We start from the raw sequence: 26,919 nt of genomic DNA, 5'->3' as shown, positions 1-26,919 counted from the left end.
TATTTAAGATTACACATCCTAATGATTGGGAGTGTCTTGGGAGTGAAACAAATAATTTGAATGTTTAAAATGTGTGTATTCAATGTTTTAAGATTATTCTGTTTTATTTTCTCTGAATTAAAGGCATTAGACAATAAGTGCATAATAATAACAAAGTAGGCTATATATTTGCGCCAAGTTGCGCTTTATACAAATATTAGTACATTTAAGCTTTTTTTATCCACAGACAACTGTTTGCATCCATATAAGATAAACCCTGTAGGAATTTTAACCATTTTTACAGTGTAGAATACATGTCCCTAAATATAAAATAAGTCACGCTAAACAAGGAAAACTTGTGGTGCTTACTTTGTACCGACTCTTTTGTTTGTGTATATAGACTACATGCATTTTTATCTGCCATCTGAGGAGGTTTATGGTCTTATTGTTTAATATGAGAAACCACTGCTCTAACAAGAATTAGAGAAAACACAACATTATACTCGATTTTTGCTGTTGAGTTCTCTTTTAATATAGAAGGCTTTTTTTGCATCGACTGCACAATTACGTCACTGCGTCAGCGCCAGTGAGTGTTTGCGTCGGGACGGGGGCACGGAACTGCTGTAGGGTCGACGAATAATTGGAGATGAAGGAGAGAAATGGAAATGAAACGGCGGTTTTAGGATTGTAGCGCTGACTTTGCGGCAGTAGGATTATTTGTAGCCTCGCCTTAAAGTGAATGTTATATGAGGACCCGCGGAGGAAGTGCTTTTATCGCAGTTAGGTTGGGGGGTTGGGGAGGGCTGTAGCTGCTGGGGTTTTTTTTGGAGAGGGAAAACAACATGGCTGCTGTGGAGCTCGAATGGATCCCAGAAACACTGTACAACACCGCTATCTCGGCTGTGGTGGACAACTACAGCCGATCAAGAAGGGACATACGCTCTCTCCCAGAAAATATACAGTTCGACGTCTACTACAAGGTAATGTTTATCGCCAAAGAGGCTCGGGTATATCTGGCAGCCACAAGACTGTACGAGTTCGTGTAATCAGCTGCTAACACTACTGCTAACGTTAGCTAAATAACGATAACGTTGTATTAGCTCTTCAGGATGAAAAATGCTCTTTTCGGGTTTAGCTAGCTGAAGGTGAACTTACCCCGCTTTACATTTAAATAGAATTCAAGGTTGTTATCGTGTTATATTTGTATAATGGACGCCGATTGAATAAGAAGTAATAAACGCCATTGATCCCGTAGCTAATTACATCAGTGACCGTGTGAATGAATTGTGTCTGTGTTATCATGTAAACAGTGTTCTATGGCTTTGTTGTCGTCAATAATTTGTTTTGATTCACTTGATATGACAACCGGACTGAATCCTTTCTTATACAGGAGCACGTACTTGTAACAACAGATCTGAGCACTTTCGAGCAGTCAGCTGTCAGTTAGCCAACACTAAACAGCAATATGTTAAAACTGTGGAGCTGGGAAAACAATAGGTTTGTTCCCTACGGAATTCAGCTAAATGCTACATTGAAAGCAGTTACAAAGTCGTGAACACAAGTTGCTTTTGTAGATATGGAATTTGTTCCATCAACCACAGGAATACTGTCCCTGCCCAGGTAAGGTGGTATACACCAGGATCTGCTCACTGGATTTATGATGCACACTGGCACTGTGGATAGACATTCCTCCAGTTTTCACGTTTAGCCTCTGAAGCCTAAATTTAAAAATTCTGTAACGGTTCTTATTAATTTAAAGGCGAAAGTCCACCTTCGGCCTAATTGTTATAAAGTAAGAACAATCTGAAGTCTATTTCAGATTTATAGTCAGAAATACTCACCATCAATCGAAGTGTATGAGAAGTGTCCAGTTCTCTTTCTTTCAGTAAATGCGATCCATTGAGCAATAAGTTGGGTAACTTCACATCCCAAGTTTGTCCTTATGAAGTCAGTCATTGTCAAGTGGTGTGCCCTATGTAGATGCTCTGACATCAAATTAACTTTATTACCCATTGCCTCTGGTACAATACTGTTACTGTATTATTAACTATCATTAGAATTTGGCAGCAGCCACCAAAACAAAAGGATATTCTCCGACAATTGTTGCATCTTCAGATAACTGGATGGCATCATCATATTTACACTTCTGCATGAGTATTAATAAAGTTGAAATAGAGGTTCTCTATTAAATCTGGCCAAACTGGCAGAATCTGCACATCTTTTAAAGGGTGTCTATGTACTGGATGCTCTGCTTGATTTAAACGGTGTGTACACCTACCTCAGCTTCATAGCTGATACAAACAAACAAAAAAAAAATGGAGAATGATTAGACCATGAACTGAAGAATGTCTTGTATGGTTATATAAAATCATATTGTGAACATTACTATCCATGCTGGCAATCATTTGTCAACCATGAAAGCTTCCATGGCTTTTTCCACTTAGGCCCACATTGTTGTTTGTTTTGTCAGCTGACAATTATGTGGTTGCTGCCACTGGCTGACTGAGATTATGCACTGTTTAAATTATTTTGTAGTCTGCGCTGTTACATGTGAAGCGTTGCACTGAGGTGGAGCCACCCCACATGCTACCAATACAAAAATCAAAAGTACATGTCTGCCATACCAGTGGATACATACCCAGTAAAAGCAATGATGATTATCTCCTAAAGATAAATGAAAAACAATGTGTAAATGCAGCACATGATAATAGTAATGGGGCATTTTTGCATAATTTTAAAATGAGGTTTTATAATACACTTTATGTTGCTGAAAGTTTAGTCTTGATTTTTCATTGTTGTGATTAATTGCAACAGCGGGAGATTTAGTTGATATTAAATGTAAGATTTACTGTGAAACCTCTGGTTTTCATGCATTCTCCTCTTATTTGTAAATGCAAATGTTAGTTAAACCATTTTCCTGTTTTTCCCATGACATATAATGAACCCAACTACACAAAGAAGTTAAGTTTTTGTCAAGGCACTAATGAATGAGTATCCCATTAAACAATAAATATACATTTAAAAAGCATTTTAAGACTGGAAGAACCAGTATAAGTATACCAATATGGTGATGTCCATGACAAGTTCTTTTGTTGAGAAATTGATGAGAATAAGCAGGCATCCTAGAGGTAGATTTACAGTCAATGTGCTGGTAGGTAGATAACTGAAAGCTTTTGAGATGAAATGATAAAATGAGTCATAAGTTCTAAAGAGGTTAGACCTCAGGTAGCTTGTGTGGCATGGCTTGCTTACTGTAGTTTATATGGCTTGCATACAACTTTATCTTGGTGTTCCACAATTTTGGTCTCCCATACAAGGCTTTTCATATTGCCTGGAGAGCAAATCACTCTGTTTAAGACCGAGTTGTGTTGTGAAGTGGCCATCATTACCACGTTGATTAATTATTTGCTTGTTTGTTGAAAAAAGTTATGGTTTCCTTTTAAGTCAATGAATGTAATGTTATTCTTGTCAGTCTTGTAGTGCATTCAGTTCAGCAATGCAGACAGTTCGCAGTGCTGCCTTTTTTTCCCAATTATATCTTCCAATTTTTAATATTCGTTAGAAGAGGAAAACTTATCCAGATATCCATCTGCTGGCTACACCTGATTGCCAGTGGCTTCTGAGATTGCATAGTTTTACGTCACACAAAAAGTTTTAGCAAAGTTGGGTTCTGTTGACTTTACCAATTTCATATTATCACTTTCTCTTGTTCACCTACTCACTATATCCCCACAATCACTTACTCTATCTGTCTTCATCTTGTACTATTTGTTGGTCTTCTTCAAACTAACAAGGTAGTCAGACACAAATGTGTATTCAAAATGTCAGTAACACTCTACAGAATGACCATATATGACAAGAGTTGCAGTTCGCCACGGCCAAGTACTTTCTGACATGTTTTTCATCCCGGTTAACAGCACTTTGAAACAGGTTTGATATACATTGATTGCCATAGTTAGACTGACTGAAAGATCTGGCTTGAAACGGCTGAGAGTATTTGCAAACAGTATGTGAAGAAAGGATTTGGTTTTTTTTGTTTTTTTCTCAGTATCATAGTATTCATTTGGTGGAATTAAGTTAAAATGTAATAAACAAATGACTCCAGAATTTACCATCATTTAAACAACTTGCCAAATGAGTTTGTTTTCCATAATGAATAGATTTAGATTTAGGTGTTATTCTTTTACACAAGGGTATTTTGGAGTGGTGACCCATCTGCCATGTTGTTCATGGAATATGGGTGCTAAAGAAAAGGTCATCAGTGTTACAGTGAACTTGCACTACTGTTCAGGGTGTCACTCAAAAACATTTTTTTTCATCAGTGCTGGTACATAACCATGTTGAAGTGGTGTCATCTAATCTCTCCGGCCACATATACTATGTTTACACCAAAGTTGGCATGTACTATATGTGAGGGTTTTAAAATGTGGGTAAATGAGCAATTGACTCATTTCTCTTTGTCAGGAGATGAGTTTGATATTTCATTGCAATCTGCAAATGTCAGCCTCATGGTTGCACTTGGAAAAAAGTTTGGGATGAGCAAATTCAGTAGGCTACAGCAACAATCCTCAACACAGTTCGAGTTCGTTTCATTAATTTTCATTTTAGCACCTGAAAAATGTAGGTAAGATCTAGGTAAACATAAAGATCAAGAAATAAAGAAGTTAATTTACATCTGACCATAATAAAAAGTAACGGATAACAGCTTATCTGGGCAGTGCAGGCACATGACCACATGACAACTGTGTTGATGAATAATCTGCTTGTGAGCTAGAGTGACTTGATTTCATCTTTTGCTTCTACCAAATTAACAAATTTCTCACATAATCACTCAGACATTGAGGTTTCATCAAATAACTAGTTTAGGAGACACAGCTGATACCGACAATGTCCCCCATAGACCTTACTATACAGAGCCACTGAATATAACAACATCCAGCTCAGCGCATTTTGATGACAGGCTAGACATCAGCAGATTGTCTTTGTTTCAACTTGTGAACGGCAGACGGTATTTTTAAAAAGCATCTCTTAAAACACACCCATAATGGAAACAAACAAAACAATGTTCCGCTTACAGACAGTACATTCTGTACCCATCTGCTAAGTGATTGTGTTTCCCTCCTGCAGCTTCTTAATCAGATCAGTTATTACCTATCGTCTCAATATTGTCAGTATTATTGTCATTTGCCCCTTTTACACTTCCTTCACAAGGTGGGAATATTGTGCTATTATTCTTTCAGCCATTTGTATAAAAGTTACAGATGCGGAATTAGAGGGCAGTTTTGTTCTGCCTCTGATCTACTGGTGGAGGTAGCAACAGAGCTGTAACAGACTGGGGCAGGATTATGCTGCTGCTGTTTGGTTCATGTAAAAAAAGGCAGTGTAAAGGCAAGCCTTCATTGAGGAGCTATTGCAGAATTTCTGTGTAAAGGACCTAGTGAGTGTTCATGTTCACCTCATCACTCTACCTCTGTGTGTCTGTCAGCTTTATCAGCAGGGCAGGCTCTGCCAGCTGGGAGGAGAGTTCTGTGAGCTGGAGGTGTTTGCTAAAGTACTGCGGGCTTCAGACAAAAGGTAAGAATACACTGAGTATAAAGCTGTGCCTGAAGCCTCATACCACCCACACTGATCATCACTTGTCTTACAAATTAGCTCTGGATACTCTGGTCCTCTAAATAGATGGCTATCAGAAAAAAAAATATGCAGACAACCGCATTCATTGAACATCGGATATGGTTGGATATTGTTTGTCTCATGCATGGAAGTTAAACTTAGCCACTTTCACCAAATGTATTTAATGTGCACCTTTTATAGTATTATATTGTAGAGCTACAACAACCAGTCAATTATTGGATTATAACTGAATAATTACTAAATGTTATATATGTATGGAAGTATTTAAGTTAAAACATAAATCTAACATTTAAAATCAACTGAAATTATTAACAGAATGTTAAGAAATAACAGCCCCTCCCCACCAGCACTCCCTGCTGAGTTCTTCTCATCCAGGCCTGAAAATGTTGTCCAGAGTTCCTGTGCTAGTCATGTAAACAACACTAAAACTCCCCTTGTGCTCCAAGCTCCTACTACAGACTGCTAGCTTCACTGCTTATTAGCAAACTGCAGCTATAGTTAGCAGCATCTGGCAGTTAGTGAGTATGATATGACATGCTGTCTTCTATTTGTTTAGAATTTGAATTTAACAGGTGGCTAATTCTTGCCTATCACACCTTTTTAAAAAGAAAGAAAAGTATTTTTCAAAGAAAAAATGGCAAATATTTCCTGGTTCGGTCTTAAGTATGTCAGTATTTATGCTTTTTTTTGTCTTGGATGATATAATAATGAATTCCCTTGGTTTGGAGATGTGGTTGGACAAAAACAAGATGTTTAAAGTGTCGCCTTAGACTGTGGGACATTGTAATGGGCATTCTTCTGCACATTCTGACATTTTAGAGACAAAATGTGTCACATTGAAAATAATCAACAGATTGCTCCATAATTTTGAAAATAATTATGAGTTGCATTTCTACTATATTAATGACAACATCTGGCTTAATACAGTCAGAGACATTGAAGTTATTGTCCACTTCAGACTTCGGCCACATTGGCTTTTTAATCGTGTTTTATCTGACCCAGTGTGTCACTCATTTACTGTCTAGACCTGAATAAGCTGTTTTCTTTAAACAATAACATGTTCCTCTCCTGTGACTTATGGGTTGGATTTGCCTTTGTATACCTTCCCCTCCTGCTGGGACCTGTTGAGTGGTCTTCTCTTTCTCAGTTTCATCAGTTTAACATAGCCATTTGAAGTTCCATATCATTCCATATCTGCTGCTACTTAAACTACACTTAAACTGGAAGTTAAAGATACATTTAAAAATAAGAGTATGAAAAGGTTTTGGAAAAAGGGATAAATGCAGTCCTGGTGTAAAAGAGCTTTGTAAAAGTTAAAGCCCTGTGCACAATAAAGTGGTCTTTAGTTAAAGGTACATTATTGATTTTTCTATGTTATCTGCCTGGTCTATGTTTTTGTCTTCAACCTATATTGATAGGTTCATTGAGAACACAATGGCAGTATCATAACCATTGTTATTCACTGATTAGCAAGATGTTTGTAATGCCTGTTGTACTACTGATGTTGTTTTCTATAGTTAAGTTTTAAATGCAAAATCAATAGAGAATATTAGTCATTACCCAATCGTTATGCCTTCTACTGACGTGGTTAATTCCTTTGTCTTCCCCACCGCAGACACCTCTTACACCACTGCTTTCAGGCCCTTATGGACCATGGTGTGAAAGTGGCCTCAGTTCTGGCAAACTCCTTCAGCCGCCGCTGCTCCTACATCGCAGAGTCTGATGCCCATGTCAAAGAGAAGGCCATCCAATTTGGCTTTGTGCTAGGTAAATGGGATGGGGGGACGGGAGGTTGCACACAGACACTCTGATAGTCTGCATATAACCGGAGCAGACAAACAATGACTGAATAAATGGAGGCCATTCTTTCCTCACACTTGTATTATTATCGCTTATTTTCATATGGACAAGACTAAGTTAAAACTGTATGTGGCTTGACCATGTGTGGTCAGTGTGCTCCTCAGGACATAATTGAGGGCCATCATTGCCTCACTGTAAAGCTTTGTTTAAGCAAGAGACAGTGTCCACATGTTTGACTGGATTTTTTTTTTTTTTTTTTACTATTAATATGTCCTAGGGATTTGAAAAAGCTGGCCAAATTGTTTTGAAGTGCAAGTTACCAGGCCAGGCCTCTTCTCATTTTTTCCAAATGCAGCTGGTTTTGTCTGCACTCTGCACTTCAGGTAATTTAGAATCAACCTCTGCTCTAATTTGGTGAGTAATCTGAATTATTTTGATTCTAGGTGGCTTTTTGTCTGATGCGGGCTGGTATGGAGATGCAGAGAAAGTGTTTCTGTCGTGCCTGCAGCTGTGCACGCTCCACAGTGAGGTCCTCCATTGCTTCCGGGCTGTGGAATGCTGTGTCAGGTCAGTCTCAGTTTGTGTTTGTGAAACATACTTTACTTCCCAGACAGCCAGACCAACAGAGTGAATGAAACAGTCAAATGCACGTTGGTCCTTATGATATAGCCTATGCCTCATGTATGAAATGGCTGCTTCCTAAATATTCTTTATAAACTATTCTGGTCCGGTGATGGTTTGCTTCTCCTACCCACATCCAGATGGCATCTCACTCCCTCTTATTCTCTTCCCATGAGCCACCATTGCAACATGTTACTAAAGGAAACACTGCAAAAAAGGCATCTTACGACTGGGGACAATTGAAACATTTACCTCTATCGTGGAACAGGTGGAACAGGCACCTCATTGAAAAAATAATTAACTAGAATGATGGTCAGTGGGGCATGTACCTCCATCAAGGCCCAACAGTCCCCTTTAATTCATTCAGGCATAATCCAATATTAAAATAAAATACGAAGAAGTAGGGGGACTGAAATTAGGTAAGAGTGGGAAAAAAAAAGAAAAGATGGGGTACTATAGAAGTAAACCACTACAAAGGTCCAGTAAGAAATAGAATTGCAAAACAGTGACTGGTCATCATACTGGTTGTAAGTAAGCAGTTTGATAATATTAAAAATACTTTAATGACTAGAATAAGCCTATACATTATGACTCCTGAGTGCACATCAGTGCAAAGAGAACACAATAAAAATGGCTGCTTGAAATGATGTTCATTAGTTTTCAAGGCAAGGTCACATGACATGTTGATTCTTCCTATTCCTATTCCTCATTAAATGTCACAAAGAGCAGCAGTACAAGTACAAACAATATATGAAAGAAATATACTTAGAAACAAACTTTCATGTTAGTAAAAGTAATGTGCCTTTCATGTTAATTCTACCGATTTCATTTTCAATATCATCCATACATCACAGAGAGCAGCAATACAGGTACAAGAGATATGCAACAACTTTATACTACTCTCAATAACAACAAAATACCACCAAGATTAGAGGGCACAGGGCACATTACTTTTACTAATTCATCCCTTCTTCGCTCTGTGTGAGTGACCAAATGCGGAGAATTGACAAACCACCGCTGCGGCGTTAATGCAGCATCTCTTTGTGAGAGGGGCTATGCTCAGCCTCCGCGGGTCCTACCACTTCCTGTTTGGGACGACGCGTTGACGCAAATTATTCATGTCGACGAATTATGTTGGTTACGTCAATGCGTCGTCCCAGCCCTAATCAAATAGCTGTTAAATACAGTGATTAAAAAAAGGACAAAAGTTGAAATGCAACATAATCCTAAATGTAAAGAATGATAAAAAAAAATGTGAACAGTAGACAATGTGACTGCACAAAACTATAGAGAGAGAGCCCTGAATAATCAGCCTCTATGACACCATGAAAATAAAACTAGCAATTTCTGCTTAAGATGTTTATTGGAGAAAAAAGAATAAAACATATTAAACATGTTTCAATCCACCATGTGTACTTTCTCATAGATACCAGTTTCCTGAATATGTCTGATTTTTTTTCATCAAGACCCATTTTTTCCTTAGTTTTTGATAATATTTTGTAATTTAATGATTCATTAAAAATTGAAAAATGCCCTGTCTCACAATGTTAAAGAAAGTGAGAAAATGTCTTTTTGTCCAGATCCCCACCATAAGTAAATGGGGTCTATTGGGGGCAGACACCCATTCTCCATGCCAGCTTTGTGGAAATTATTTTTTTGTGTAATCCTGCTGACAAACAACCAGCCAACAAACAAAGAGTTTAGAGGACTATGTGTTCAGGTTTTTTCGCAATTGTTTGCATACAAGCAATGTGGAGGCAGTACAGGGCCACAGTCTCACACATGCATGAACACAAAGCATGGCAAATGTGTAAGATGTACATAAAGTCCTGCTATAAACTGACAGCATGATTACATAAAAATATGTTTATAATGTAATATTTGTTCATAATTTTTTCTTTTAAATCAGAACTGCTAAATTTCAGGCACACTGGTCAGACCAATGAAAATGTTAAGTCACACTTCTTAGCTTTGTGGGCACATGTGCAACCGAAATATGGAGAACGGCAGTACAGTAATGTACAAAAATATGCATATTATGATAGTGTCCTGTGTTCTAACCAGACAATACAGTAAATAATGACTGAATCACAGACTTCTCCTTTGTTCTATATTTATGACTACATAAATTGGATGGATTCACATGAGATTGTGTTTGATTTAAGTTTTCCTCTCTTGCCTCAACAGGCTGCTTCATGTACGTAATGGCAACTGTAAGTACCACCTGGGGGAGGAGACGTTCAAGCTTGCTCAGTCTTACATGGACAAACTAGCCAAACATGGCCACCAGGCCAACAAGGCGGCGCTGTATGGCGAGCTTTGTGCCTTGCTCTTCGCCAAAAGCCACTATGATGAGGTGTGTTTGTTTGACCACCAGTGATCTCTTATATAATATAGATACAGTGCATTGCACAGTTGTTGAGAATTACTTGAAACAATGAAACACATATCTTTCCCCTGCATTTTTCCAGGCATACAGGTGGTGTATAGAAGCTATGAAGGAAATTACTCCAGGGCTGCCTGTCAAAGTAGTGGTTGATGTCCTCCGACAAGCCTCCAAGGTTACCAATGTTCTTTTAAATCACAACATTTTATTTACTTATTACTGAGAATCTTTGCATAAATTATCTATAGCACAGCAATCTGTTTTGCCTGGCAAGGAAATCCCATATTTGATTGTGTGAAATTTGACTTTTTGTCTTTGTGCTGCAGGCCTGTGTGGTGAAGAGAGAGTTCAGAAAAGCAGAGCAGCTGATCAAACATGCAGTGTTTCTAGCAAGGTAACTTGCTGTATCTTAAAAATAACTTCAAGAAAGATTCCTTTTGTTATCATGCATTTTGATTCCATGTTATGTGTCTTACAGAGAACATTTTGGACACAAGCATCCCAAATACTCTGACACGCTGCTAGATTATGGATTTTACTTATTAAATGTAGACAATATATGCCAATCAGTTGCAATTTACCAGGTAAGTAGAGAGATTGGTAATACATTCATGTTCATTTTTGATAGTTTGATTAAAAATATAAGTCATGTGTATATATAGTTAAAAGTCCTTTCTTTTTGTAAAAACTCCAGACAGCACTGGATATCCGACAGTCTGTGTTTGGGGGGAAGAATATCCATGTTGCCACAGCCCATGAAGACCTGGCCTACTCCTCATATGTGCACCAGTACAGCTCTGGGAAATTTGACAACGCTCTGTAAGTACAGTGAATCTCTCAAACTCACGACTATTCCAAGACCAACTGGCTAATTATATTAGACATGAGTTCCCTTATAGATGGAGCACAAGACTATGACTCATCTGTCTGTTCTGTTACTCACTGTGCTGGTGTGTTATGTAGCTGCATGCCTTGGGCGTGTGCCATTCTGTACATTGAAAAGCTTGTTTTAGACCTAGTAACAGATGCTGGCAAGATAGTAAAAGTCTGAGTTTTTCACTGATCCAGAGACAGTCTTTCTTGTGCACAAATGGCCTGATTCAGAATTGGGTAATATTCTGACCTCTCTAACCATGAGCTCAGCTTCAAAACAACTTGACTTTCTTGGAAGTGTTTATCCTGCACAGAATGAAGTTTCTTGCCAACTGTGACTTTCATGACATGTTTGGGTCAGCTGCTGTGTTTGTCCCTCAGATTCCATGCAGAACGTGCCATAGACATCATAACTCACATTCTGCCTGAGGACCATCTGCTGTTGGCCTCCTCCAAGAGAGTCAAAGGTAAGATTCAAGGAGATTCTGGGCCTCTGCTCACTGTGTGGAGGGTACAATGGGGACAACTGGACAGACACTCGATCTTAAAACAAGAATAATGGAATGTCACTCATATGTATCTCCATCTTTTGGGCCTATTCTGAATTTCTGAAAACATAAAATAAGTTTGCTTTATAATGTAAATTATGTAAAGATAAGGCCCCCTTTATTTCCTGAGTTCAATTCAAGGACAAAAAAGTTCTCCTGTTAAGAAACATCTTTTCGTGCCTGGACAAGATCATTTGGTGCTCAGACAGTAAATGTCCACTCAGGTGTATTGTAGTAGCTATACAGCGTGTCCCCTCTTAAAGTCTCAAGAAGGTAACAGTGAAGTGAGGTTTATATTTCAGAGACAGATTATAACTTCAAGCTTCTGTTGAATTTTGCATTTTGTACCAATAATTGATAAGCTGATGTGGCTCAAAGGTTAAATCCTGGGCAGAAGTCTAATATGTGTTTTCATCATCCTATCAGCTCTCATACTGGAGGAAATTGCCATTGACTGCCACAATAAGGAGACAGAGGAGCGCCTCCTGCAGGAAGCTCATGACCTTCACCTCTCCTCATTGCAGCTGGCCAAGAAGGCCTTTGGAGAGTTTAATGTCCAGACAGCCAAACACTACGGAAACCTAGGACGACTCTACCAGTCCATGAGGAAGTTCAAGGTGGGTGGATTTCTCAAAATAAGAGCTTTACATTCCACCCCATTGAAGTTTAGGACTGGGTTCCTAGCGGGGGGCTTTTAATTTGAAAGTAGCAACGGTCCTTAGCTTGCTGACATATCAACAAGCTAACCCAACCAAACAGCTACAGAGACCGAGGAAACACTAGCTTCTCCTGGATCTCTGCGGCTGTCCAGTTGCTCATCTTAATGTCCGCGGATGAAGTGATGGACTGACTGCTGTGATCAGCTGTTTCCTGGTTTTAAAACTCCCTGACTATGGGTCGCACAACAGTGCAGGTCATTGACACCTCTGCCCATCTCACGCAGAGGCCGGCACATTTCTGCCTCGTTTCTAGCAGGCGAGGTGGAAATAAGTGTACCCGGAAAATTGGCGGAACAAAACAGACCCCCAATTTACCGCCCTCTGTCTAAAACTGTGGACCGAGCCGCCAAAAGGACGGGCAAATTGGCGGCTTGGTGCTCTGTCTAAAAACAGCTACTCTCTCTATCTCTTATGTATCTGTCCATAGCTAATTTCACATACTAATCAGCCCCATATGTTTTGTGCACATTTGTGACTGTATGCTCAAGGCCCTCTTGTGGTTGTGGTGATTCACACCTTTTGAAAAACCTTTTTTACCCACTCCTCTGTTAAATACTGCCATTGATTGCAGACCAGCCCCTTTACCAGCCGTCAAGGGCTGCAAGTGATCAACAACTGCTTCAGTTTGCCCTAGTGATGACATTGTTTTCTGTTGCATCTGCTGTACAAGTGTTGCCCTTTTTGTTCCTTTTTTCACCCCATCAGAGTTTAGGTCCCTGTTTAAAGCTAGAAAAAGCTAGAGATGTGTTTTTGCTACCAGATTCTGATACTCTATTGTAATAAGGATGAGAAATACTTTGCAATCTGGGGATTTAGATATCTGTAAATATATAGATAGCTATGAATGCAGCTCTGCATAGGCCAACATTAACAAGTATATGTGAGATGAAAAGAAGGTAGACATAATTAGTTGAAAGGAGCATTAGCACCAGGGTCCTCTGAATCACAGTAAAGAATAAACCTGTATTCTAACTTTTACATGCTTTGACCCAAAACCCCATTACGGTGTTTAAAGATAGTCAGTGACTTTGGAAAATGAACTATATGTGTTGTGCATTGGAAAAGCACAAGAAACTAAATCAAATTATTTTCTTTTGTGGTTGCTGGTAATTTTTTGCCTTGATATGTAATTCATATTTCTGTATCCATCTTGTGTGTGTCCTTATGGGTGTCCATGTAACTAGGAGGCAGAGGAGATGCATATCAAAGCCATCCAGATCAAGGAGCAGCTTCTGGGCCACGAGGACTATGAGGTGGCACTGTCTGTGGGTCACCTGGCATCTCTCTACAATTACGACATGAACCAGTATGAAGATGCAGAGAGGCTCTACCTGCGCTCCATTGCTATAGGTCAGACACAGGGAAGGGATGAGTGTCTCTTTTAACTTTTGTCTGCTTGTTAGACTCTTACATTATGTGCTTTATTGTAAATGTAGCACTTCTGTCTATGACTGAATCCTGTACTCGAGAAATGATAACTCAATCATATGAACTGAACTTGCTTCAGAGCAGGATATTCATTTAGGATAGGATACCATGGTGACTTGCCCTGGTTAAAAAAAAAAAAAAAAAAAAAAGACTGGGTTGAGCCCAAACAAAGCTGGATAGCCTTCTGATCTAAATAGTACAGGCCTGTGGTCACTCCTCTTTCTCATGGACATAAAAAATGAGTTCTTCTCCAAAGAGCACTCTTCCAAAACTAAGCTGCCTTCTGACATGGACAAAGCTGGCAGCTGAGTTGGACTGATTTGATATGCCCATCGCTGTTGTTAAACTAGCCTCTAAGGGGCCAGACATAGTAAACCAACATCAAAGAACCAGAACAGCAAAGCCCAAATGTTGCATGACCTGTGTATAGGCCAATAAGCTGTACTTGAACACAGCTGATGTCCAACTGGCTGGACATCGGCCGATACACGTTAATATATCGCCAATATACACACTTTTTTGATCTATTTTTGGCTATCAGACACTTGTTACAAAGGCATGAATCTGAGGCAGGATATTAGATAGTTTAATTGTATTTTATACAGTTGCACAATAAACTTTGTATAATGTGACATCATTGTACAGAAACAGTAAACTTCTTTGGGAATTCAATAGTTCTTTTTCTTTTTCTGCATAACAATATCTAAAGAGAAAGATTTTACATTACATATATTGGGCCACTGATACAAATACATGTGTGATAGCCAATATCAGCCGATAATACTGCCGATAGTGAATATATGGGCTGGGCTCTAAAAGAAAAACTAGCAATGACCATGGTTGGGCATTACATTACCCATTAGCAGCCTAATTAGTTAATCATCTGATGTGTCTCTATACTCCAAATTAATTATTGTCTTCATCATTTATTATCAGCCAATACATGTCTTTTATTCTCTTGGTCTTCTCTTGTCTTTTTTGTTTAAGTGCAATACAATGAAATAGCATGCATCTCCCTGACCAGTGTGTGCTGCAAAATAAAATGAATTAGTTTCTTGAAGAAAGTACCAAAGATAAGATTATTACTTGAAGTGGGCATTTAAAGGATTGTCATCACTTTGTCAATACCTGTTCTCACAAAGTAAAACAAAAACATCGTAAAAGCATTACATGCTCACGTGATGAACTTGAACAATGAAAAGTTAAATCTTGAATATCAGGGTTACAGATTACTACGCAGCATCATCAGCCTGACGATGGCTTTTTGCTGAAACATGTTAGTGTTGCGCACAATAAAAAGGTAAAGACAAGCTATCCGTGAGCTTTGGAGTCAAAAGCTCTAGTGTGATTACAAACTTGGTACATGATGCTTCTTGTGTCTCACAGGTAAGAAGCTGTTTGGAGAGGGTTACAGCGGGCTGGAGTACGACTACAGAGGCCTGATCAAACTCTACAACTCGGTGGGAAACTACGAGAAGGTGTTTGAGTACCACAACGTACTGTCCAACTGGAACCGGCTGAGGGACAGGCAGTTTGCCGTGGCAGATGCCTTGGAGGACGTCAACACTACACCCCAGCAGACCCAGGAAGTGGTGCAAGCTTTCTTATTGGCTCAGAGTCTGGGCCCCACACGTCCCTGTTTAGGCTGATTTTATGAGGGAAGAGAGGAAATAAAGACATGTGGGTTTCAGCCTGGTGACAACACAGAATAAGCGCAAATGTGATGCTTCAGTTGAACACAGTTAATTAGTAATACACATTAAATTCAAGCATCACCGGCACATCAGTGGGCTTTATAGTCACTGCAGCTGCTAGTACACACACAGACATACAAACACATTTAGTTGTGGAATAAATAAAGTAGAGAAGACAAACCTCATCGACACCCACACAAACCACCAAGATGCAACTCCAGGCTGGATGCAGCTTCACCCCACAGAGCAGACTGTTGCATTTCTCCAAGAGAAGGAAGACACACAACTGAGGGGGGGAATTAAAACTAAAAAAAAAGAAAAACCTCAAACATCCTTTAAGGATGACAAATGACCTCTCGTCTTCGCTTGTCTCGCTCGCCTTTTTCTTTTCAGTTTGGAATCATGGAGGACATTTTTGCTTTTGTATTTGAACCAGTGTAGCCCTGAATGCCATGAGACTCATTGCAGATCCAAACCATGTTCTCCAGGGCTATGTACATGACAGTATCTGGACCCCACACACATCTGTGAAATAGGTGTCTCAACCCACATCCATCGACATCATCACTTGGAGGAACAGAGGTGGAAAATGTCAGATATTTTGACACTTGTACAGTGAAATGATACTGCAGATTGTACACTTAAGTTTCAGTTGAAGGCATCTTGTTTTTTTTCTTTGCAAAGAACTGAAAGTGGACCCTAAGAAAACTGCTTTTTGCTTGGTGGAGAGCGATTACAAACAGTGGAATGTGTTGAACCAGTGGGTATGTTGTTATACACAGGCTTCACAGGTCTTGTTTTTCAATTTATTTGATCTTTTTCCAGCTTAGTACTGACCTAGAATAATTAAAATGCCAATAATTTATATGCAGAAGTGTATGTTATGTAGCCCTTTGTTTATGCTTTTCTTACTGAGTGAGCCCTGGATTTTAATGAAAAGAAACTGCTGGACACACTACAACTTTAAAGGGACATGGATTGGAGTGAGGAGAGGAAGATGCTACATGTACAGTGGCTCACAAGCCTCCCTTTAGTTAATCTTTTAAGGTGTGTGTGCGTGTGTATGTGTGCGTGTGTGCGTGCGCATGCGTGTGTGTCAGCTTTCACAGATAGATCTCTGGGCGCCCAAGTGCTCCACTGATGATTACCAGCCTTACACCAGCTTGCAGTTATCTGTCTGTAGACGGACCCATACTATTAAGTGCTAAAGAACTATTATACCCTTAAGGGCACTACAATGGGGACCAATATTGTATATTTGTGTGAGTGTGTGTGCATGTGTTTTCAGCCTGTATACCTGTGCATCTGGCCCTTCCTCTTCACTCCTTCCTGTCAGATAGTCCATTAAAGCAGAGTATCAGATACTTTTCCCCCCCCCACTGAGCCTTCTTTTTCCATCAGCCTCCATCCTACTGACCGTTTCTGTCCGAAATCCCATCAGTCACTATATAGAGCTTAACGCTTTGGTTGGTCTGTCGTCTAAATGAACCAAATGGGAAGAATAACCCTGAAAGCAACTAGTTACATGTCTGTTTAAATATTCAATGCCATGATGTTCACTACATTATAGCTTGTGTCAGTGAAACAGATCTTAAGCCAAGTATTTTCCAGAAGTCTGATGCTTCATTGAGAGCTTCTGGGGCCTGTTCCATACAGTGCACTAAGAAAAGTGGGGATAGAAGTCCAACACATGACCTAAATGAAACTAAAAAGTCAGTTGGGGCTGAAGCAATTTCATTAAATTCGATCCATGTTAACACACACAGACTAATTCTACTCAGCTCCAGGTAGTTAAGACTGGGTGCTTTTCATGGGTCAAAAACAGATCAAACCAATCCATCAAAGAACTAGTAGTTGGAGGTATCGTTTATGTTGGGAAGCATATAAAGAAATTAAACATCTAATTGTGAAAAAGGGAATACAGGTGCCATAGATAAAAAGAGAAGAGAGAAAAGGCTGGCATGGAAACACTGATCAATTGAATGTGTGAGTTGAAAGTAAAACACATCAGCACTCACAATGTTCTACTAATGGAATTCCTTTTTTATTGTTTCTCTGTCATGTGCTTTGGAACTTAATTTCTTCCACATATTTCAATGTACAAATTGGACATTATGGCTATAACTTTTCTTAGAAATAACTTTCACTCTGTCACTATAAAATTTTCTCTATTTAAATGCATGGATGGAATGTTAAAACATCCCATATTTTTACATGTATGCACCAGTCATCCAGGTCATGGTAGTTCTAATATTTTCACGGTTTTTCATGCATTTTCAACTGTTTTGTACTCATTCATGCTCTCAGTTTGAAACTCCATTCAGTCTTTGAAAATGTCCTGCATTGTTTCTAGATTGTTTAGCATTTAGTCAACTTTCAAATCCAGTCAGTCATTGTTCAGAATATTTATTTTCCTTTGAAATATAGTTCTAATGGAATACTTTAAGAATACTCTTCAAACCCACTAACCTTCAACCTTTTACCTTTCCATTCATATATTCATTCTCCAACAATTCATACCAGTTAGTTGCGATCTCAAAAAAAAAAGCAACTCCAACTTTGCTTTAGTTTCAGACTTTCCAAAAACCTGAAAATATTGCACATCTTGCATAGATGATTTATATTATTCAGTGTTTACAGCCAGCAATGCAGCTTACAGCGGCTTTTAGTTGATTTTCTATAACGGTGAACTTTATAAGTAATGGTGGTTGATGAAGTCACGCCAGAAGCAGCAAAAATCCTCACTTTCCTGTTGGGTCAGTGTTAGAGAAAATCTGTTAAAGCAACAACTCAGACTTAGCCCAACAGTTAACCCGCCCCGGACCAGGTTAGTTTCATAGCTTAAGTTGGCATTGTAACTAAACATGAACTATGTTGATGATGCTTTATGGAAGTGAATCAACTGCAAAATGAGACAGACTAAGACAAATAAGCCTAGCTTCATTAGCAAACGTTCTGAAAGGAACAGGCCCCAGGTCTACACTCACAACTGGATCAGATCACACAGATTACATTACTCGGTAATCGACTCTCAACCCCTTGTGGGGTCCAGACCCACAGGCTGGCACCACTGCTGGTGTGGTATATATCCATGCAGATAGTTTTGGTTTTACCAGTTGTATTGAAACACAAATGGTCACTAGGAAACCTGGAATGACAGCGACTCTTAGGAAGCAAATGTTGCAGTTATGCCTTTTGTCCTTCTGTTCCTGTATTAGTGAGGAGGCAGACATGTCACAGGTGGTTATCTGAAGCTGTATGTCAAATCAAAACTATCTGCATGCCAAAATAACATTAAATTAGATTTTCTCTTTTTTGTGTACATTAAGGTGAACTGAAGCCTTATGTTGTTACAGAGTGATAAGTCCTAGCTGTATGCTCATGGATGCATTAAGGCCAGCATGATGTCTGTAGCTCTGAGAGTTTGCTCTGACGTGTTCTCACTGATGGAAAATGCGAAGAGTCCAGCTTCAAAATTCATTTTTAACATAAATATCTGCAGTGTTACTGAGAATCTGATGCCTTCGATAAGCACCCCACTGTTTTGTTTTTTCAAGTGAATGAAGAATCCAAGCTTTGCCTTGCTTTAGTGCTGTCGGACGTCTCCCTCTCTAGCAGTGATGTGAGTGGCTCTAGCTGAGGAGGTCCAGCCTTAGCCCCCTTAAAAGGACGCTCAGCTACACTCTCGGTGCTTTGGCTTCAACAGGCGCCCCCACCCTCCCAACACACACACACACACACACACACACACACACTATCCCTCTGGGAGACAGAGAACATTTTTCCAAGGCAGATGTGGAAATGAATGTTACTTATGGTCCTAGTTTGTTAGAAAGATCAGATAGCAGAAAACACAGTTGGCCTCATGACAAAAGGATTATATTTAAAATACTTGTCCTACAATGTGAATTATTGCACACTTCTAATGAAAAACCCTACTGTCACTCTGCTACACAGTTAGATATCATCATGATTTTTTTCCCCCTCTCCTTCAGCTACACTGACTGAATTTAATCAAAGTTAGAATGCATCCTGGTCTGATAGGCATACTGTTTTGGAGCCACTGGCAAGCAATTTCTGTAATGGATTGTCCTCTGTACCACCCATGAGTAGTATTTTCTGTCCCAGCCCCAGATGAACTGTCAGTACCTTGATTGAAGTCCCATTCTCTTCAGCCAACAGGAAAAAAAAACAACAAAAAAACAGGGTGATTTTCCTTTCACAATAACCCTGAGAAACCAGCTGACTGATGGAATGTAAGAGATGAGGATTCATTAAGCTCACTGCTCATCCTTGTAATCTGCTGATATCTGAAAGGGAATACCAAGATTCGGCGCTGGAGGGGGTGGAGGGTTAAAGGACGTGGGGTAGCTGGGGAATATGGAGTTAAAGATGTTCAATAAAGCTGTGATTTCTCCAACAGCCCTGTTTCAGAGTTCAGATGATTGACACCAAATGTGATGAGGGGATGTTTGACTGTTGTCCTGTTACTGCTTCACTGTTAGCTGCAAAAACATTAAAACTTATATCATTGGTCACAAACGCCACATGCAGTTTTCTCTTGTGTTCATGTTTTAATGTACAGTTTCTGAAACACCAGAAACACAAGAATGGTTGACAGAAAGGTTCAGTCATAAATGAAAATTCGGTCATTGTCTAGTCACCTGCATGCAAGTGGAAAATTGGTTGCTAGTCCACAAAACATTTCTGGAGCTTCACAGCAAAGCAGGGTTGCAGCACTCTCCAATCCTAAAATCATTGGAGCAGTCCGCATCCTTTGGGGAAACAGAGGCAGTAGCTAAGGGGCTTGGTTTGGATGTGACAACAGCGAGAAGCAATTCTTAGCTTGTAAACAATGGCAGCTCCCCATAGAGGCTAGCATGGATGCTGCCATCGCTGGTACAGCTCTCCTACTGTGACAGAAGGTTACAGACCGCTTCCAAACAGATCCTAGCTGCTCTTTCCCAGTTGGATTTGTGAAAAAAAAGAAAAGAAAAAAAACTTTTTTGAAACAAATCATCTGGTGTGTCAGGTTACTAAACAGCACCAAGATTCTGAGAATCCTGAAACATTTCAAGAAATCATATCTGCTGAACCTCCAGCCTGACAATCATTCGAGCCATATTCACATTCATACAAACATGTTGACCCATAGTGGGCAGTATATACAAGCCTGTAAACAGCTGTTTAATAACTTATAATAAGAAGAATCTGATTCAAGTATACTTATGGCATTTTTACTCAAGTACTGTTTGTATGGGTGACTTTTTTTTTTTAATCACTACACATTTGTTATTTCATTACTTTATTTTTGAAACAACTGGCTTTTAAGCACAAAAGCGAAAACAAATAAAACTACCTATAAAAATATTCTTCAAAAGGCATACAGCTTATATTACAGCTTATGTAAACAAACTTCTTCACCTCACTTTTCAATATTTCAAGTCAAATTATACATTAAATATGATTGCCATCACATGAAACGCTTGTACCCACACCCTTTTTTCTGGTAGTAATGCTGTGTCTTTCCCCGAGCTAGAGAAACTTTTCACTAAAGCCGAGCTGAAATAAACAGGATTAAAGAGCTTTTCCAAAGTAATATACTGTTGTAGTTGCTTCAGCTGAGACATTCAACACATTTTTAAATATTTATGTTTTACAGCAAGTGCGCAGGTGTAAAACAAGTTTTGTGATGTGATGTGCAGTACGCTAAAACTGAACGCACAAAACTGACTCTACTTTAGCGTGACCTATGTGTAAAATAGGCCCCTCCCTTTGGTTGCTTGCTTTCATATAGATAATGACAGCAATCACAAATATTCTGATCCCTGGTAGAAACTATTGTTCAGTGCAGGCATGGAAACACTTCTGACTGGACTGCTGACATTCCTAAAACAGTGTCAGAATAGTTCATTTCAGTCTCTGCTCAGGTTAAACAGTGATTGTTGCTGCTACAGTGTTCCATTTAAATAACAACAATAATATCCCTGTTGTCTAACATTACGACAAACCATATACACTTAAATTCTCTTAAGTTTATCTGAAGGCCCTGCTCTTAGTGATGGAGTCAGATCAGACACACCTTACAGCATCACAGGACAAAGGGACCTGTCTGTCTGTCTGTCTATAAATAAAATTGACTTGACTTGATTTGAAACTTGTATCTCAGCAGCCATTCACAAAATCCTTTTGAGAGGTCAAAATACAGCCACATATTTCAGCTGACACATTCATTTGATATGTTAAGTGATACCTGAAATAAATACCCTTTTTAAAAAAAATGTTTTTAAGGAGAATATGACAAAAAGACACTCTCCCTGAAGTTTTTACAGCTTTGGAGAAACCAAATGTCACCCGAGTTCATATAAAATATGGTGTAAATAATCAGCATTATTCCAGTGTAGACAGGAGAGTAACAGCTATCAGTTCTTTTTCCCTTCCAGCTCCACATCACTGGTGAGGTATTCAATGTGCGTCCATACACACCATATCTGCAGAGAAACAGATGGGATGTTTGGCTGTGACACAGCATTACATGAACAAAAAAAAACATTAAAAATACGAGCAGCAATTATTTAAATACAACTTTGACTTTTGTCAACATGATGTTCACCACTGATTGTTTTTACCTCTGCTGATAGAGCAAGCAGGCGCCCTGCACCCAGCAGCACGGTCCCCAGAGTCTGGATCCAGGAGGGCAGGTACAACCAACGGGTCAATAAACCCCAATGACACCCGTACAGCCACAGTGGGAGGCAGTGCAGCCCGCTCACCACCCATGTGCCGAGAGGAGTCCGAAACCCTAACACACAAAGTTCACATGAGCCCATGGAATGTGCAGTACATGAACACCAACTTACTGACAGGGACAGACTGACTACCGTTTGCCATGATAGCTCGTATGAATCGAGGGCTGGTGGTGAAGCTGTTCTTCCAGTGGTCACCTCTGGTGTTGTGGTTACACACAAACACACACCACTCCAACGCAGACACCAGCCAACCCCACTGTAATACAATACATGTAAATATATGAAAAACAAAACACCATCAAACATACAAGAGCCATACAAAATAGAGTATATGTAAATCTAACCAGACAAGTTAAGAGGTCCAGGGGTGATCTACTGATTTAAAGGAACTTAAAGTGTTTTTACTACAAGCTGTTTATATTTTACTGCTCCACATTTTCAAAGCAAAATTCCAAATAGGTCAAAATATTGGTCCCTTTGCAGTTTCCATGTAACCAACAGACTATTCTTAGATAAAATGAAATTGAAAAAAGAAAATATCACTAATAATATACAACATTTTTCCTTCCCAGACTTTAAAGATTTAGATTTGTAATGGGACTTCCTTCGAGAGACTTGCACGAGACAGATGGACTGGTGCAGCACAGGATTAATCATCCTGACTTTTACTTGCTATCAAGCTCCAACATCACAGGAACCTTCACCTCCCCAAAAAGTTGCATTAAAATACCTTGAACTACACACAGCCTGAACAAGGACATTCATAGTTGTTTGCCTTTTCAGGCACGACCCTATTAGGCAGATGTATCAGTTCTTTAAAAGGTCCAGTGAGGAATATTTTAAGGGGATCTAAAGGTGCAAATGTAACAATTGGCCAGTTGACAAAGTCATCCTCAAAACAGATAGAGGGGCAGCTTATCACCAGAGTAATTGTTAACTGCTGCTGACTGTAGCTACTCTTAGCTTGTTAGCTCAGTTAGCTATGCAGCTAGCGGTTCAGACTGGGACCTTGGGCCCCAGGGGAGTGTTAGTGTGTACACAGATAGCACAGGAGCTTCAGACTGGGACATAAAAATAAAATAAATAAATATATAAAAATAAGAACCTGATACTATGAACCTTTGTGTTTTCATTACCTTGGACTGAGCCTTTTGTATCTACAGAAGGAGCAGGCCCTCTTCCACAGAGTCTTCCATGATGCACGGCCATGATGCTACAGTAACCCAGATTGGACAAACACTGGCTTTAGAGATGGCCTATCATGTTTTCATGCAGGATTCGGTTTGCAATCCGCGACCTCACTGCCAAACGCAACTAAAACCTACACACTGGACCTTTAAGAAAACTCAGACCAATTATGACTTGGGGAGTGACCTGAATGTTACTACTACTACTTGTTGTTTATTTATATGTTAATTAATGCTCTTTATGTCCCGTAACACTGTACAATCAACCGACTAATGATGGAACTTCATCACTCAGACTCACATTTAAGGGCCTGGCCCGCTTTGCTGCAGTCCAGCCAAAAATGTGTTTATACCCAACAAAGAAAGCTTTTAAAAAGGTACTGTTTTGATTATGCTGATTCTGTGTAGGACTTTGAAACTTTCCTAAACAATACCAAGCCTTTGCTTAATCAGCAGAAGACCTGTTTTCTGTTGCTCCATCCTGATGGAAGGATGAAGGGATTCAGTTTTGGCAAACACAAGGTTGATCATCTAATCGATCATTAAAATGACCATTTTAAAGACAGTATATGCAATAATTCATTGATTCTGAAAGAGAAGCTTGTTTATTCTGATATGGCAATCATAAAGTAACATCGCCGCATTTACATGAGCACGTAGTGTGTGTATACTGTATGTGCTGAATGGTCGGCAGGCATCATACCTCAAACAGCAGGCTCCACAGCATGCCTCTGCCCATGTTGTCCACCACGACGTCCAGCCACGCCCCAAACCTGGAGCTCTGGCCCAGCCTCCTGGCCAGCCAGCCGTCCACTCCTGCACAGACATCAGCATCACATATTGGACAGGATGGACACAACAGCTCAGATTCTTTATTCCAGCTGTGCAATATAATCACAAGATGAGATATAATATCCTTTATTGATCCCACTGAGGGGAAATTCAGGCACAGCTATCATTGTTATCAGTATGTCATCTGGAATACTTTAAATTAAAAATGAGGTTGTCCATGGTGATTGGTAATAGTGAAGTCCATCGTTTATATGGTTATAACATTTGAGGATGTCAGTCAGAGTCCTGGAACTGCTAAAGATAAAGGGAATGCACCATTAATGTAAGCAGTTTGTGACAGAGGCCTCAAAAATACAGTAGTGGCCTGATGCTTGGTCTGTTTTTCTTCACTATCCAGTCTGAAGTTAGTACCAAACACCATCTCCGGGTCTTTTTCACAGCAGATGTTTTAATGTTCCAGTGGGAAAACAAGGCTCTTTCCTGCTAACATTAACAATGGGTCTGTTATGTTCCTTAAAGGCATGACAGTGTGACAGTGAGCCAGCACAAAATATACCAGGACCATGAAACTGAAGCTGCTAAACAGAATTCAGTTAATGTGTCCTTTGTGAAAAGGCCATGGGTGGAAGTCAGTGAATTAAAGGATAAGTACAACCAAAAATGAAAATGATATGACTGATAGAATACTGATGGAAAGTCCACACAACATTACTAGAGCTTCACAGCAGGATCCTCCTTAAAAACTGAAGTAGATGTGGACTTTTTTTTTTTTTAAAGCAAAAAGAAACAAACATTAAATACAATAGCTCATCTGGTGTTCCCCAAGACATCAAATTGATGTAAAAAATATTCAACAAGGGTGAAAATCAGGTCTTTTCAAATCAATTCTGGCTCTCAAACTTCCAGAAAGTTACACCAGGCCAGTTGTGGCACTTAATGTTTAATTTCCCCAGCTTCTTCACTGGGAGAATGCTCAAACACTGGTGTACACCCCAGAAATGTTCTGTGGACTACCAGACTAAATCCGACTCTCCAACAGCATGTGGGTGAGAAGGTAGATTCTCCCCTGAATTGAGCAGTTCCTTTAATGATGCCTAAGTGCATACTTAAACAGCTGGCTTTATTGATGTTATTAATTACACTGGTTTATTAATGGTACGGTAGACATGTTCAGAACAACATTTTGGTGGTAATGATGCTAGAGTAACCCAGAGTGAAGCTGGTGCAAAATCTACCGGCGGCATTTCAACACCACCCGCATCAAAGTCGAACTCTTGTCCGCACAGGTCAGACAGACAGATACTGTACCGTCCAGTGCTGTGGAGGCTGAGTACAGGGGGACAAACAGCGCGGGAGTCTCACTGGCGGCCCATGCAGCCAACACCAGGCCGATCCTGATGTACCCTGAAACACACACACACACACACACACACACACACACACACACACGCATGTAGTCACGCAGCTCTTGTATTCAGTGACACGCATGTGTTTTCACGCACATGTTCCGCACATAGTCATATTTAAGTGCTCTCCAACTAGCTCATGATACTTCATCGATACTAGAATATTCTATAGTCTAGATACTGTAGGCGGCTTATAGTAAATGCAAAAGTTATCCGTCTGGCATTAGTCATGCCACAGTGAACTGAAGCTCCGGCACACTGCACAAGTACATAATATGAGTCCTAAAATTCAACTGAGCATTTGAAATCTCACCTATAACATTCGGCCAGTAGAGCAGAACCTGGAGTCCCATCTCCTGTCAGTTGTGAGTGATACAGCTCCTCCGCGACCTCCGCAGCTACCTGAGCAAACACACAACCCTGTGCATCCGTCCCCGAACGTCCGTTGATACGTGTGGCTGAAACACCCCCACGTCGGGTCCACGGCGTGTACAGTCAGCTACTGACTGTGGCTGTCAAGGTGGCGTGCCGTGGGCGCTGTCATGTTGTGACGTAGGAAGCCGACAAAGCCTTTCTTACGTACAGTGAGCGCGTCCAACTGAACTCCTGGCAGACACGTCCAGTAAATGGACTGCTGGGGAACACTAAATGTCCACAACTCTTCATCCATCTCATTCAACGTTCCTGGATGAATTTAGGTGGATTAAAACAGAGGAGATGGTGAACACATAGCAGGTGAAAATATAGTGCACTTCGTGTGTTAGCGACGGTGGGTAAGCTTATCAGCGAACTAGCCAAAATTAAACTGGCACATTTTGTAAATGAAGTTAGGCGCAAAGCCTCACCGTGAACATGGCGGGTGCACATTGAAAGCAGCCTGTTATAATATATCAATTAGACTGCCACTAAATACGTAAAAATCATCGGGGCTGGACTTCCCCTTGCTCCCAGTCTACGTGTCACTGGAGGTCGCTGTGCCGCTGGACGTAAACTGCTGTTGTTCCGCAGAATAACCACAAGGTGGCGCCACTCGCACTACTCTTCAACCTACACTACAGAGCCGCCACACAAACTCACACACGGTCGAATTGCCAGCGTGGTGT

General features: G+C 40.0%; 2 protein-coding genes across 4 annotated transcripts; one reads left to right on the top strand and one right to left on the bottom strand.

Moving 5' to 3' along the window:
• The first annotated feature begins 470 nt into the window (after positions 1-470).
• On the top strand, positions 471-17,895 carry appbp2 (amyloid beta precursor protein (cytoplasmic tail) binding protein 2). Of its 2 annotated transcripts, none has more exons than XM_037072106.1 (13): positions 471-959; positions 5,465-5,553; positions 7,229-7,380; positions 7,857-7,980; positions 10,222-10,390; positions 10,506-10,595; positions 10,747-10,814; positions 10,899-11,004; positions 11,115-11,239; positions 11,675-11,760; positions 12,268-12,458; positions 13,745-13,910; positions 15,375-17,895. In XM_037072106.1, the coding sequence occupies exons 1-13, from the start codon at positions 822-824 to the stop codon at positions 15,635-15,637; spliced, it is 1,767 nt and encodes a 588-aa protein (XP_036928001.1). In that variant the 5' UTR covers positions 471-821; the 3' UTR covers positions 15,638-17,895. The 2 variants fall into 2 exon arrangements, with proteins under 2 accessions (XP_036928001.1, XP_036928005.1); XM_037072110.1 differs by lacking the exon at positions 471-959 and adding an exon at positions 1,366-1,599.
• si:ch1073-145m9.1 lies at positions 17,054-26,908 on the bottom strand. Of its 2 annotated transcripts, none has more exons than XR_005070327.1 (7): positions 26,130-26,908; positions 25,719-25,814; positions 24,322-24,434; positions 22,564-22,687; positions 22,312-22,484; positions 20,381-22,173; positions 17,054-20,346 (listed from the first exon to the last, which is right to left on the bottom strand). XR_005070327.1 is itself a non-coding variant. In XM_037072126.1 (7 exons), exons 2-7 carry the CDS (start codon positions 26,167-26,169, stop codon positions 22,105-22,107), a joined length of 615 nt encoding a protein of 204 aa, XP_036928021.1. In that variant the 5' UTR covers positions 26,170-26,500; positions 26,662-26,908; the 3' UTR covers positions 17,054-22,104. The 2 variants fall into 2 exon arrangements, 1 of the variants encoding a protein (XP_036928021.1); XM_037072126.1 differs by having other exon boundaries at positions 17,054-22,173; positions 26,130-26,500; positions 26,662-26,908.
• Positions 26,909-26,919: the final 11 nt, after the last annotated feature.

The sequence above is a fragment of the Acanthopagrus latus genome, chromosome 2, assembly GCF_904848185.1.
Source record: "Acanthopagrus latus isolate v.2019 chromosome 2, fAcaLat1.1, whole genome shotgun sequence".
Lineage (NCBI taxonomy): Eukaryota > Metazoa > Chordata > Actinopteri > Spariformes > Sparidae > Acanthopagrus > Acanthopagrus latus.
The sequence above is the reverse complement of the archived record's forward strand: the minus strand, read 5'-3'. Positions and strand labels throughout refer to the sequence as shown.